This window comes from Rhea pennata, chromosome 2 (assembly GCF_028389875.1).
Source record: "Rhea pennata isolate bPtePen1 chromosome 2, bPtePen1.pri, whole genome shotgun sequence".
Taxonomy (NCBI): Eukaryota; Metazoa; Chordata; class Aves; order Rheiformes; family Rheidae; genus Rhea; species Rhea pennata.
The window spans coordinates 36,168,856-36,181,287 of NC_084664.1; the positions used below are offsets into that span (position 1 = coordinate 36,168,856).

Here is a 12,432-nt window from a genome sequence, read left to right on the forward strand (position 1 = left end):
CTGCAGATCTAATGCTGAGTATATGCCTAGTACTGTTACAGAAATAGGTACTGCAGTGCAAAGTATCTTCCCAGATCCACAGCCTTTGTCAGGAAGCTCTGAGCTCTTTTCTTGCCACTTAAAGCAACAGTAGAACTTAACATCAGAGTAACTTCCTCCCAAGTCATTCCATCCCACTGACAATTCGCTTTCAAATGGCTTAAACATTTGGATTCAAGGTTTTAGATTTCCTAAATGAAATGCTGGAACTATACAAAAGGAAGCATTATTCTGAAGGAGCAGCAACACTTTTAAGGCTCGACATTTCGTGAGTCTTTAGGCTGCTTGGAGTTGGGATATGTGTCCAAACTCAGCAGAAGCCAGGGGATGCTGTTTTGTAAGATGTTAAGACACAGCGGATCAGTTGATGGGGTCCTCTCGCCACTGTGAAGAAAACCTCTCCCCAGATCCTGCCAAGCAGCTGGCAGCCCCAGGGCCTGCTGTCTCATATGGGAGGCCAATCTGAGTCCTCCTCCTGCAGGAGAAGGCTTCCTCCCTCCTCCTCCACAAAGCAAGCTGACTTTCGGTGCAGTCAGTATCTTATTTCTGTGAGAAGCTGCCACTCCTGATCCAGCGTTTTTTTACAAGGACTTAGCAGAAATGATTCATTAACTGTTACGTTGGAGGGAGCAGCTCACTGCTGTATCATGCCACTAGGAAAGCAGTGGCTCTCGCGACGTTTCTGCAGGTGTCACGGGCTGAGTAGCCACGCGGCAGTGTAGCATATGGCAGCTTGCTCCCGTGTTGAGCAATGCAAATGTACACGTGAGGAGGGTTGTAGCTTCCTTACACCTCAAGTAAGCACGTAGGTGCCGGATTTCAAATGCATCCTGTTCCGATTGTGTATTCCCCCCCTTTTTTCCCAGCTGTCTTGAAGATTGTGTAAAAATAGTGGTGCTGTTGGGAGCAAAGCAACCTCAGTTCTCGGTGGTGAAAAAGTTAAAAGGTCAGAAAGTTGCCCCAGTCCTGTGAGCTGGTGTGAGAGGCTTCAGCAGAACGAGGCTGGGAGCTGGTGAGTGCTGTCGTTGTGGCACCTTTCCAGGCTGTTCCTGTCTCCAGTGCTGTCACTGCCTCTCCCCTACACCCCTAAAGCCAATAAGCGGAATCAGTGTCAGATCTGGAGTCAGTGAGGCAATAGGAAGGTGATGGAGCCAGAGCCCAGGCGGTCTCTGGGGCATCCACAGCGTCTGAGGTGTTGGACAGCCGCATCAGCAGCTCCCGTAGCGTCAACAGGACAAGCTGGGTGCCAGAGCGCTGTCAGTGGCAGGGCAGCACGCTTGGGGATGTGAGGGGCCTCCAGGGCCACTTTGTAGGGTGCAGAGTCACCCTGTCCACAGGTGCGCTGAAATCAGGAGCCACAGTGCCTGGCTGTGCCATGGAAAATAAGTCGGAATAGGAGCACATTCAAATTCTTCCCTAGGTATGTGATAAAAGGCAGCCTGCAGTCCTGCTCTAAGGTCTGTGGTCAACACTTGTTGAATCAGGAAGATTTCAAAATATCCCGTGGCATCAAGAACTCTGGAATTTCCTCTGCTTCCATGACTTGCAATGGGCACGGTTCAGTGAGCTTCCCCACGTGCTGCAAGAGCCGTTTATTTGACGGGTGGGCTTGGGGCAAAGTTAAGATTATGGTTTTGGCATGATGAAAGTGATTTTTAGTTTTGCTCTTGCTTGAATGTTTTTTCTTGGTCTATGCTGGTTATTATTAAAGCAATAGCTACATGTAACAATAGCTACAACAATTCATAATTACATTTATAATACTATGTGTATAATGTAATTTTAGAATATGTTTTAAAGCCTTCTGTCAGTATGCCTAATGTTCTTACTTGGGTGTTTTTTTATTCCACTTTCAAATTAAAGTAAAAGTAAGATATGATCAGAGTCATGATTTGTCATTCCAACTGGAATTAGTCATTGGTCATCAAGCTGCTAATCAAATTACCTGTTTCTAAAGAATTAACTTAATTTTACTAATATGTATGAATAGTTTCCAACTCAACCAAACTCTTCAACAGATTCTGAAACTTTGGGTGGGATTCATCTTATCCAGGTTCAGGCACTCTGGCAGCTAAGTGTTTAGTCTAACATGGTAATGCTGTGGTCAGAGAAGGGTATGTCGCTGCTCGTCTCAGACCACTGTGCTGTAGGATGGATCAGCTCACTCGAAGGGCGCCCATCTCTTCCCACTGACTCTTAGAAGAAGTCTGGACAAGTTCAGGCAGACACCTAAATCTGGCACCTTGGCTAGATTAATCCCGGTAATTCCATGCTGTTATGAGAAGCTGGCATGCCCTCTGATTCAGCTGTGGTTCCCTTGGTTCAGGACAGCTACATGAGGAGCTCGTGGTACTGGTGTGCAGGATCAGGCCATGCAGGTGTATGCAGGGTCACCCCGGCAGCCTGGCTACGGAGGTACAATTACATCGCTGCCACTCTGCTGCCCGTGCCAGGTGCAGTTAAGCCTCAGAATTCATCTGTTTAGCTGGTAGAATCTCCGTGTCTGCGGCACTGATTTGGGATTTTTGGATGCCCCAGACCTCTTCACTTGCTTGTTTGATTTTTTTTTCAAACAACACTGCTGCTAAGCAAATCTAGCTTGTGGGCCTTTGGGTGCCACAGGAGCAGGGCAAACCTGTGCTGTAGTCCAGTGGTCAGGCTTGGGCTTTTGCAAAGAAGCAATAGGAGGGTGCAGGCTGAAGGCTTTCTGTGGCCAAGGTGTGAGGGTGCAGCGGGGAGTGGGTGCTACAGGAAGGCCTGCACTTATTCTCCTTTCCCTGCTGCCGTTGGGGGGGGGGGGGGGGAGCAGCGCTCCGGGACACTGGGGCTGGATGCAGGACACCTGGGCCGCGGACCCGGGACACCCGAGGGTGGACCGGGGGCAGGTGCGGGGCCGGCGGGCAGCACCTGCTGAGGTGCTGAGGGGGGATACGCGGGCGGCTCCCCCCTTGCGCCCCGCGGGGCCGGCGCGGGCGGCGGCGGCGGCCGCCCCCTCGGTGCCGCCCGCCCGCCGCGATGCCCCTCCCGGGGCCGGGCGAGGGCGGAGCGGGGGGGCCGGCGCCGCCGAGGCGTGATCGCCCGAGGCCCCTCCTGCCTGCCGGGAAAGCCTTAAAACAGTCCGGCGAGGCGCGGAGCCTGCACTCGGGAGCCCCGACCCCGACGGCAGAGCGCGTCGCCGAGCTCGGAGCCGCTCCGCTGCAGCCGCCGCCGTGAGTACCGCCGCCTGCCCCAGCGGGCAGCGCCGGGCGAGCCGAGCCGCGCCGGGGCCGTCGGGGCGGCCCGAGCGGGCGGGAGGGCCGGGCCGGGGGGCGCGGGGGCGGCGCGGGCGCCGCCGCTGCCGCCGCCGCTGCCGCCGCCCGGGCGGCCGGGCTCTGACGGCGGCTCTCGCCCTTCCCCGCGCAGATGCAGGGCACCATGAGGTTGTGGCTGTCGGTGCTGACTTTCGCGCTGTCGCTGCTGGTGTGCCTGGGCACGCTGGCAGAGGCGTACCCCTCCAAACCGGACAGCCCCGGCGAGGACGCCCCCGCAGAGGACATGGCCAGATACTACTCGGCGCTGAGGCACTACATCAACCTCATCACGAGGCAGAGGTAGGCAGGGGCACCGCTCCCCGGCGGCGTTGCCCCCGACGGGGCGAGCGTGGGGTGGTGGGACTGCTCCAGTGGGACAGCTCACGGGCACCAGGAGAATCACCCCGGGGAAGGAACTGGACCAAGAGACCGTCTCCCTTTAGCTTAGACAGTCGCAGCCGTGCACCCCTGAGCAGATGCTGGAGGTGAATTTCACATCCAAGTTGGCAGAAGGAGCTGGTGCAGGGGTGTCTGTGCTGCCCTGACTCTCAGCCCTGTCTATAGCCCTTGTCTGACAGGCAGGGTGCTCGGCGTGTGAACCCCCTAGCAGCACAGCGCAGGGAGGATTCCCCAAAGGGGAGGGTAGTGCTGATGGCCCTGGGAGCGGGGACGGGTGAGACGGAGCAGCAGGAACAGCTTCAGACTTTGTTGCAGCCACTGTGTCTGTTGAAGAGTTTGCTCGGAGAAAGCGCTTCTCTGTCCTCGCTGGGGAGTTGTAGTAGTTCAGAAGCTTTATGGTTCGTTAGCTACTTAATGCAGCAGTTATTGCCAAAAAACCTAGTAGTCCAAACAAAAAACTTTTTCCAGCCCACAAATAAAAACTCAAGTGCAAACTAAAAGGAAGCAATATGCTTGCTGGATTTCTAGGAATGACTATTCTTGTTAGACAAGTAGTAAAAGCTCAATCTGAAAAAAGTAAAGATTGTAATATCAATTCTTTTGTTTGGGAGCATCTGTCCAATTTAGACTCTATGATTAATAAAAGTTTCTCCTGAGGTCCCTGAACAGTGTGACCCAGAAAAACTTTGGAATATTTCTCTATTTGTTCAATAACAAAAACATGAGATCTATAATTAGGCTTTCATATGTCCCTTTAGAAGTCAATATAATTAAATTAGAAAGAAGTTTATCATGCAGCTGAGAGCTTTCCCAGCAAACCTATAACATTGTCTGCCAGGGCACTAATATCATAAAACAGATGAAGAGGCTGATAAAACTACAGTTCTTCAGTCCTGGACTCTTATAGAAATATTCACAACTTGCTCATGTGCATGGCGTGGCATGCTTGTGTGTGTTAGTCTGCGCTCTAACAACTTTTTTTCTAGTGTATTGATAGATGATGATCTGTTCCTCAAGTTTTGCTCCTGCAACCCTTTTTCCTTCATTATAGTGAAAGCTCAATGCTGGTTTCTCATTTCTTCTTTTGTCATGTCCATTTTCAAAGGCAGTCCTTGTCCAAACAAAACCAGATCGTAGAAAAAAATAACTTCCTTATTCAACCTTCCCTTCTTATATTTGCTTCATATTCTTTATGTGCTTGCATTAATGTCAAATATGTGACTTTTTTTCTCAATTCTGGGGCACAATACCTAACTCAGAGATTGAAGCTACTTTCATTCTTATGTGTATGTAGGGGTTCCAAGTGAACCAAAATAGTTGTTCCTGCTGATGAGTGAAAGGATGCAGAATTTCACTTTTGTTCTCCAGATTTCAGCTAGGAGATTTTTCCCTCTTCCCTCCCTGCCATGTACCATTTCACATTTAAGGGAAACAGAATTCTCTTCCCTCCCTGCCATGTACCATTTCACATTTAAGGGAAACAGAATTCTCTTGGAAGTAAAAGAAAGATGACAGGTAAGAACACTTCACTAGCAACTTCACAATACCCCATTTTAGAGATGGCTATGCAATTGGAACATAATTAAAAGAGATGTGCAGTTTCTGTTTGGGGGTGAATTACAGAAATACAGTAATTGCCATTTGGAAAGCTTAGCTGAACTCTTGGAGATTCCCTATTTTGACCCTGGCAGTCATTTGCAAAATTATTATCTTCTGAAGCATTTTGGACGGATCTAAGAATTTGAACCATTTGGTCTGTTCCATGAGAAGTGTTCAAAACTGCCTCTCTTCTTACAGCATTTTGCCTCTGATGGGGGGTCCTCTCATCAGCATCTTCCACTCATTTTCATGGGGTGCTGCTTGGCACCAGGGGGTTTGGCAGCCCTGTAGTGAGAGGGGGACAAAAGGACATGGGGGCTCTCACTGCTTCTCCTGGGGGGGACCGTGAGCAAGCTGTGCTCAGCCTCTCGCCAGAGATGGTGGCTGCAGCCAGGTGGAGCCAGCCCTAGGCTTGCAGGTTCCTGTTCAACTGGTGAGATGTAGCACTAAAAGCATGTTGGGAAAGGATGAGGTGGAAGTCACTGCTTTTTCTTTCCAGGTTGATCTGTCTTGTCCTTTTAGATGTTTCTGTGGCTATATGTAATCTTCTGGCTCATCTTCTTGGTGTCTGGTCTAACCAAAGTATTAGACTGTCACTCCCATGTGAGCCACCATAACCCACAGACTTTACCCCAGCTTCCATAAAGTTGCTTCCTTCCAGACCGTATTTCTTTATTTCTTCTTGTCTCCATCCTTGTCTGTGTGGCTGCTTTACTTCCTCTCTCTTTTCAGATCCATCTCCTTTAGCTCTGTCTCACTTAGCTTTAGACATCTGTGCCAATCACCTCAGTACTCCTTTGAGGTTAATTGAGAGCAATAGGTACTTGTAGAGTGCGAGTCACCTGGCCTGTTTCAGATGTCTAGCTTCAGGTGAGATCAATTATTCCCTGAGTGTCAGATCTTCACTGAGTATAAAGAGAGCCTAAGGAGATCAGCTCAGATGTGGGTTCCCACAGTGTAGTTTTATCTGTGTGTTTGGATTAATTGCACCTCTGTTCTCAAGACGACATGTCCTGTGGTCTAGTTCTTGCCTCATATATCTTTACTGCACTGTTCAAGGGGATCTTTTCAGAGCCAGTCTCTCTCCTTGAATCCCTCCTTCCCCTACGCAATCCTGACCTGCTACTTAGTGCTAGCTGTGTTTCTCATCCTGGACGGGCCCTCTTTCTTTCATGACCTTAGCAGTTTGTTCTTGCATTTGTGTCTGTTCTGTGCTGCAGCAAAACATTATGGCCATTCCTGCTGAGTGGCTTGAAGTGTAGGCAGAGCAGAGAATATCTTAAAGTGTATCTGACTTAGGCAATACTTATACTCTGACTTCATCTGCACACCCTTTAATGTGGAAAGGAGAAGATCTTGAGGGCTTTTTTGGCACCTGACATCTGCCCACCATGATGCTTCTGAAATCCCTCAGCTTGATAGAGTTGATATTGAGTATTGATAGGGTTCGACTCCTGAGACTGAAGTTTTCTTAAGAAGCTTTGAGACTTCTGAGATACTATGATCCTAATCAAAATAAGTGCTATTTACTCCAAAATCCCTCCCTTTCATTTTCAGCTGGGGTCGTGAGTTGTCAGTATGCCTGAGAAGTAGGCCTTGTTATCTCAAGCTTATCTAATCATAAAACATGACCAGATATTTTCACAAAACTTGGAACCTTGCTCCTTTAAAATGGTGAAGACATTTGATAAAGCATTTCCCAAAAAGCAAATAAAGGCCTGGCTTCCTGTGTCCGTGGTGTCAGGCACCTTCCATAGGAAGAGCGGGCAATTTTGGCTGCAGTTGATCGCAGTCAGGGATCGCCTCCCTCACAGCTTTGTTCTGTGAGAACAAGGTCGGTCCAATCCTGCATGCTGGTTTAGCCAAGCCCAGGCACTGACGGGGCAGGGTGTAAAAAGTACCTCCTGACAGAGTCCTCTTGATCTGACCCAGCCTCTGCGCTGGTGCGGGGTGCTACCCATTTCATATGCAGACAAAGCTTTCTCAGAGTAGTGCGGGTTTTGCCTGAGTGCAGCTGTTGGAGCAAGTTGTTAATTTGTTAAATCAATTTATTTTAAAGAAAGGCAAATTAGATTCACCCTCAGCTGAAGCCCAGATCACATTGATATTAAGTGGAGTAGGGAACTAGAACAAAGTCCCTTTGTGGTGGTGTAGTGTAAGGCACTGAGTTCAGCATCGTGCTTGATTGCATTACTATAATAACATTTCACTGTGTGTGGCTGGTTCTTTTCAGCTACTCAGTTTCAGTCAATTTTGATTAAGAAATTTACCTTAAAATTCTGAAATTTCAATTTCCTCTTTCTGGAGCACAGGTGATATACTAAAATAAATAAGGCAAGGCAAAAAATACAAATAGTTAAGTAAAGTGATTTAAAAGTGAGATATTTTTTCAATTTTCAGGAGGATATGAAATCAACAGATGAAATAGCGTTTTTGAGACTGGTATTGAGACTTTTATTTTCCAAGGTTTAGGTAAAGTCACTGAAGAAATGTCTTGATAGTAATGGATAGTAATGGATAAAATGTAAGTCCTTAGTTAACCTGTGACTTCTCTGGAGCCAGAATTTAACTCAAATGGCATTCAGAAAGCTGCTATCTGTTGATGTACTTTGTGATTCAAACTTTTACACATGCAAGTTATAAACTGTGATGTTATTTCTTTCCAACAGAGAGCATTTGCTTATGGTTATCACTGCTGAGCTATTGTATATAGTGATGAAGTGCCTGTCAAGCTAGGCGCTCTATGTGGCTTCTCTTTTCAGAGGAAAAGAGAGCAATTTCCTTTCCAAGAATCAGGAATTGCAATATTTTTAACTGTTGAGCAATATATAGTGAAATATTGAGGATTTTAAAAAAAAATCCAGGTAGAAAGGCAGCCACTGTGTGAATATAGGACAGAGGTAGCAGGTGGAAGGTCTCCCATTTAACCAAAAAACCCTCTGATACAGAAAGCTCTCTCTTCCATAGCTAAGTAGTTCAAGAGTGATTAGTAGCTAGAGGAAGCTCAGTTTTCAGGCCCTAACATGGTATGTGCTGGGCACCCCGAATATACTAACTATCTTGAAAAATCGTAGCCCATTCTGTCAATACTATGGCATAAGTGAGTCCTATTTTGCATTCCCTTAATAGATAGCCTTGACTCCTCAGGTACTTAATTTCTCGTGAAGGATACAACAGCATCTAAATGAATGAGCAAGTTAATGAGAAAATGGAGCTGGATCTGTAGGAAAGAAGGCGGTGATGCTTCAGAGGCGATGTCCTAGGCAGCCTCCTTCCCCTTTCTGCACGCTCACACCAGTGAGGTGCAGGCTCCCAGAGTATCTGGGAATGGCCCTCAAGCTGAGAAACGTTTAGGGCTTCCCAATGCTATCACATAAAGTGATTATGGAAGAATATTTATAACAAATGAAATACCGAAGCGTGAACATGTTCTCACATGACTAAGTCAAGTTAAAATACTTGCTGGAAAGTCTTTGTGTCTGCTCTACTCCATTTTTCTGAAAATATTTGCCCCATGGGATTATGATTAGTCTTGTTTTTTAAATATTGAGATACGCAAAAGTGTACTTTTTTTCATCCCTTAGATATGGGAAGAGATCAAGCCCAGATACACTGATCTCAGACCTCTTGTTGAGAGAAAGCACAGAAAATGTTCCCAGATCTAGGTATGTATGAAGATATTTTGTGGTGACTTTGATTTCTCATTTAGCTTTGACAATTTCATTTATTATCGATAGATGAGTTCACAGGTGGAAAAATTTCACTGCCAATAGCTGGATGAACATGCCCTTAAAAATATTTTAATTCCTCTGCTGTTTAGAACTAGAACCATTCTATGAACACAAGAAATACCTTGCCAGATCAAATATAGTCCAAACCCTTTGGGGTTCCTGATTTTAGGGGCAGGCAGTACCTGCCATTTGACTGGAAGGGAGGCTCCCAAACCGCTTGCCACTTACTGGGGTTTATTACGCAGAATTGCACACTGCTGTCTGATGATGATTCACATACATCTTGGTGCCTCAAAGATAGCATATTTCTATTCAAATATTACTCAAGTTTAAATTCTTCCTCTAAAGAGATGTGAATGGTAAATATGCAGATATGTTAACTTATGTGCAGATGCAAAGCTATGACTTTCTTTGGGGTACCATATTTCACATTGTTTTTGAACCTAGTATTTTACAAAGTAAAAAAGACCTTTACACTTCTGTTCAAAGTTGGTTTAAAAGAAAAGTGATGTTTCAAGCAATAGTTGGATTTCAAATGTACATAGTATATATCTATTTAGGTAAAGACACTTCAGCTAGAATGTGAGGTACTATAGTAGTGACTGATTTATACAGCTGTGAAAAATTTTACTTCCCTTTGCCTATATTGAAAAAATAAAATACATTTTTTTTTGGCTGGAGAAAGAAAATACTAGCTTTAATTTTGCTTATAATAAAGCACAAATGAGCTCAGTTCAAGCCTTTAATGTACATCTTCAAAGTTACTTCTGCGGTGATGAGGCTCCAAGCAAGTGCTATGCGTTTTAGTCAGTTATGCAAAGGGTCAGTTAGACTGGTTAAACACATTAGTAGAATAGTTGGTAGCACGAAATTTAGGGCATGACCTTGTAATGGAAAGACAACCAAAATTTCTGCTGCTGTCAAGGGGGGTCACCCATGAGACCCGTGGTTTTGTACGCAAGGGACAATGTTGCCTTATGGCTTGATGACTAACTGCAGCTGGTGTGATAGTTTTCTCTGCAGATGCTGATGTATGAAATTGCGCAGAGCGCGGTGAAGTGCATTAGGCTATTTTGTGTTTCATAATGACAAGGCAGAATCTTGACTTAATGGGAAATTTCCGCTGCCATGAATTTGAGGCAACACACAGGGTAGTGCAAAGTCTCATCCTCTCTATAATTTTCCCTCCTTCACAACAAAACTTGATGGTTGATATTATTGTTTCAGTAATGCTATTTATAACACTCCAGGAGCCTAAAACTCATGAGCAAAATAGCAAACTAGTCTGCATTTAAGATCAAGAATTGATGAGAAACAGATTTTTATTTCATACCCCCTGTAAGAGCATTTTAGACTGAGAAAAAGCCCATGGTGTTTGTCATTTGTTGACGACAGTTATGTGAGTACTGGGAGCACTGATGTCTGCTTTCCTATGGGTGTGTTTTCTAGGATAAAAGCACACATGGATTCTGAATCTGGCTTCAGCTTTTTCCTCTATGTGAGGAAATAATTGAATCTTCTTTCTCCACAATCCTATGTGTCATGACACTGTGAACTGAGTATCTCAGACTCTGTCAGATTCTGCTGAAATTGTCCTGAGGGTTCAAAAGCTCGTAGGGAGGTTGGGGGAGCTGCAGAGACAAGCCCTGAATATGTCTGTACGGCACGGCTGCACAAGCCTTCCCTCTGGAAGAAACAAGGCTGAAAGAATTAAAGGCAGGATGATGTCATTTTGAGTTTAAACTAATGATGTATATGTTTTAGAAATAGTTAGACAAGCAGCCAGTTAAGGAGCAGATGTAATTTCCAGTTGGTGTCAGTAGGAGAAAGACATATATCATGACTTCTCTGGAAATGAACTTTATAACCAAATATCGAGGTGTTAAGAAACAACTCAACTGTGTTCAGTTTGGTTGTCCAAGTTTCACATTGCACTATTGCTGACTCAAAGATGCCCCAAAGCATTTTGAATTCTAGGTTTAAGCCTGAGCATCTGACAAGTTTAGATTCTAATAGAAACTAGGTGAAAAACAAAGTCCAAGGAGTGAGAAAAGGGGGAGTTTTGACTTCAGTACAAATAAATTCTTATAACAAAAACATGTGAGGGGAACATGTTTTTCATCTTGTGGATCCTGTGGAGTCATGAGAAAACTTCTGATGCTCAATAAAGGGATGCATCTCCCCCAGTAGTAGCTTTTCAAAAGTTAGATATCTAGTCCTTACTTGTCTAGACTCCCCTTGTAGTCAAGGGGGGAGATGGACATTTCCAAAACGAATCATTTCGTCTTAGTCATGTGAGTGACGCTCCAGTGACTGTGAAGGGATCCTGGATCTTTTGTGCAGATTGGACACCCAACTTTTAGATGGCACAAATTGCAGCAAGTGCATTTCCCCTTATGTCTCCATGTTGTCCCATTTGCGTTTCCTTCTAGACAGAACAGCTATTTGCAAGCAGAGGCTCTTTAGATTAAATTCTGTGCTCAGCACCCCCTTTCAACAAATATTTCAGATGTACAATATTGAGCGGTGGAATACCACTGTAATATTCTAGGGTGGTGGCCATGGGCTTCAGTTTTGTTTGAAGGCCCTAACAGTATGACATAGTTTTGTTTGGCTCAGGGAATTCTCTTTGGAAACTGTTTACTCCTTAGTGAGAGCTAAAGATGGCCCTTAAAAATGTATTTGTATTTCAGCGTGTCACAGCTTTCTAGCAGAAATTCATTAAGTTCTACTTAGCTTATAAAAGCCTTGCAGCGAGTCTCAGTGGTATAAAGACATGGCATCACGGCAGCAGCGTGGGGGGGTAAGTTCTAGTACCAGCGCAGAGATGTAGCTATCCAGGATTCTTTTGTTTTGATGGGAGCTCATATACAATCTTCAGCTGCAGATTTACATACATATGCCTTGTTGCTGCTGTTATTAAAATGAAAATTTTATGTAGTTTTAACTCTGGATTTTTCAGAAGGGACTTTCAAATGTGTTTAATGGGTTTTTATTCATAATGTGTGTTACAGGTTTGAAGACCCCTCGATGTGGTGATGGGATTTGCAGCGCATTGTCAAACTTTTCCTAGTTTTCAATTCATACTCCACTCCTCTAAGGCGAATCGGAGCGTGTCATTCCCAGTGCATGCAGCCATTGTACTGAATTCTGTCGAGTTTTTCCTTCATCATATTTGTATATACCTTTATTTAAATAAATTATTTGTGCATTCCAAAATATACCATACTACCTGAAAATACACACCTTGTTATTTATAGAGCAAAGAGTTGCTTTAAACTACTGAAACTGAATTATAACCTTCCTGCAGTCTAAAGTAGTATGGACAACAGTATTACACAGCTTTACAGTAATTAGCATGCAAAGTGAGATAA

The 12,432-nt window shown here is 45.1% G+C and overlaps 1 protein-coding gene across 1 annotated transcript; it reads left to right on the forward strand.

The window, feature by feature from the left end:
* Positions 1-3,195: 3,195 nt before the first annotated feature.
* Positions 3,196-12,160, forward strand: NPY (neuropeptide Y). The gene is made up of 4 exons (XM_062567810.1): positions 3,196-3,248; positions 3,442-3,629; positions 8,912-8,992; positions 12,073-12,160. Exons 2-4 carry the CDS (start codon positions 3,442-3,444, stop codon positions 12,095-12,097), a joined length of 294 nt encoding a protein of 97 aa, XP_062423794.1. The 5' UTR covers positions 3,196-3,248; the 3' UTR covers positions 12,098-12,160.
* The last annotated feature ends 272 nt before the right edge of the window (positions 12,161-12,432 follow it).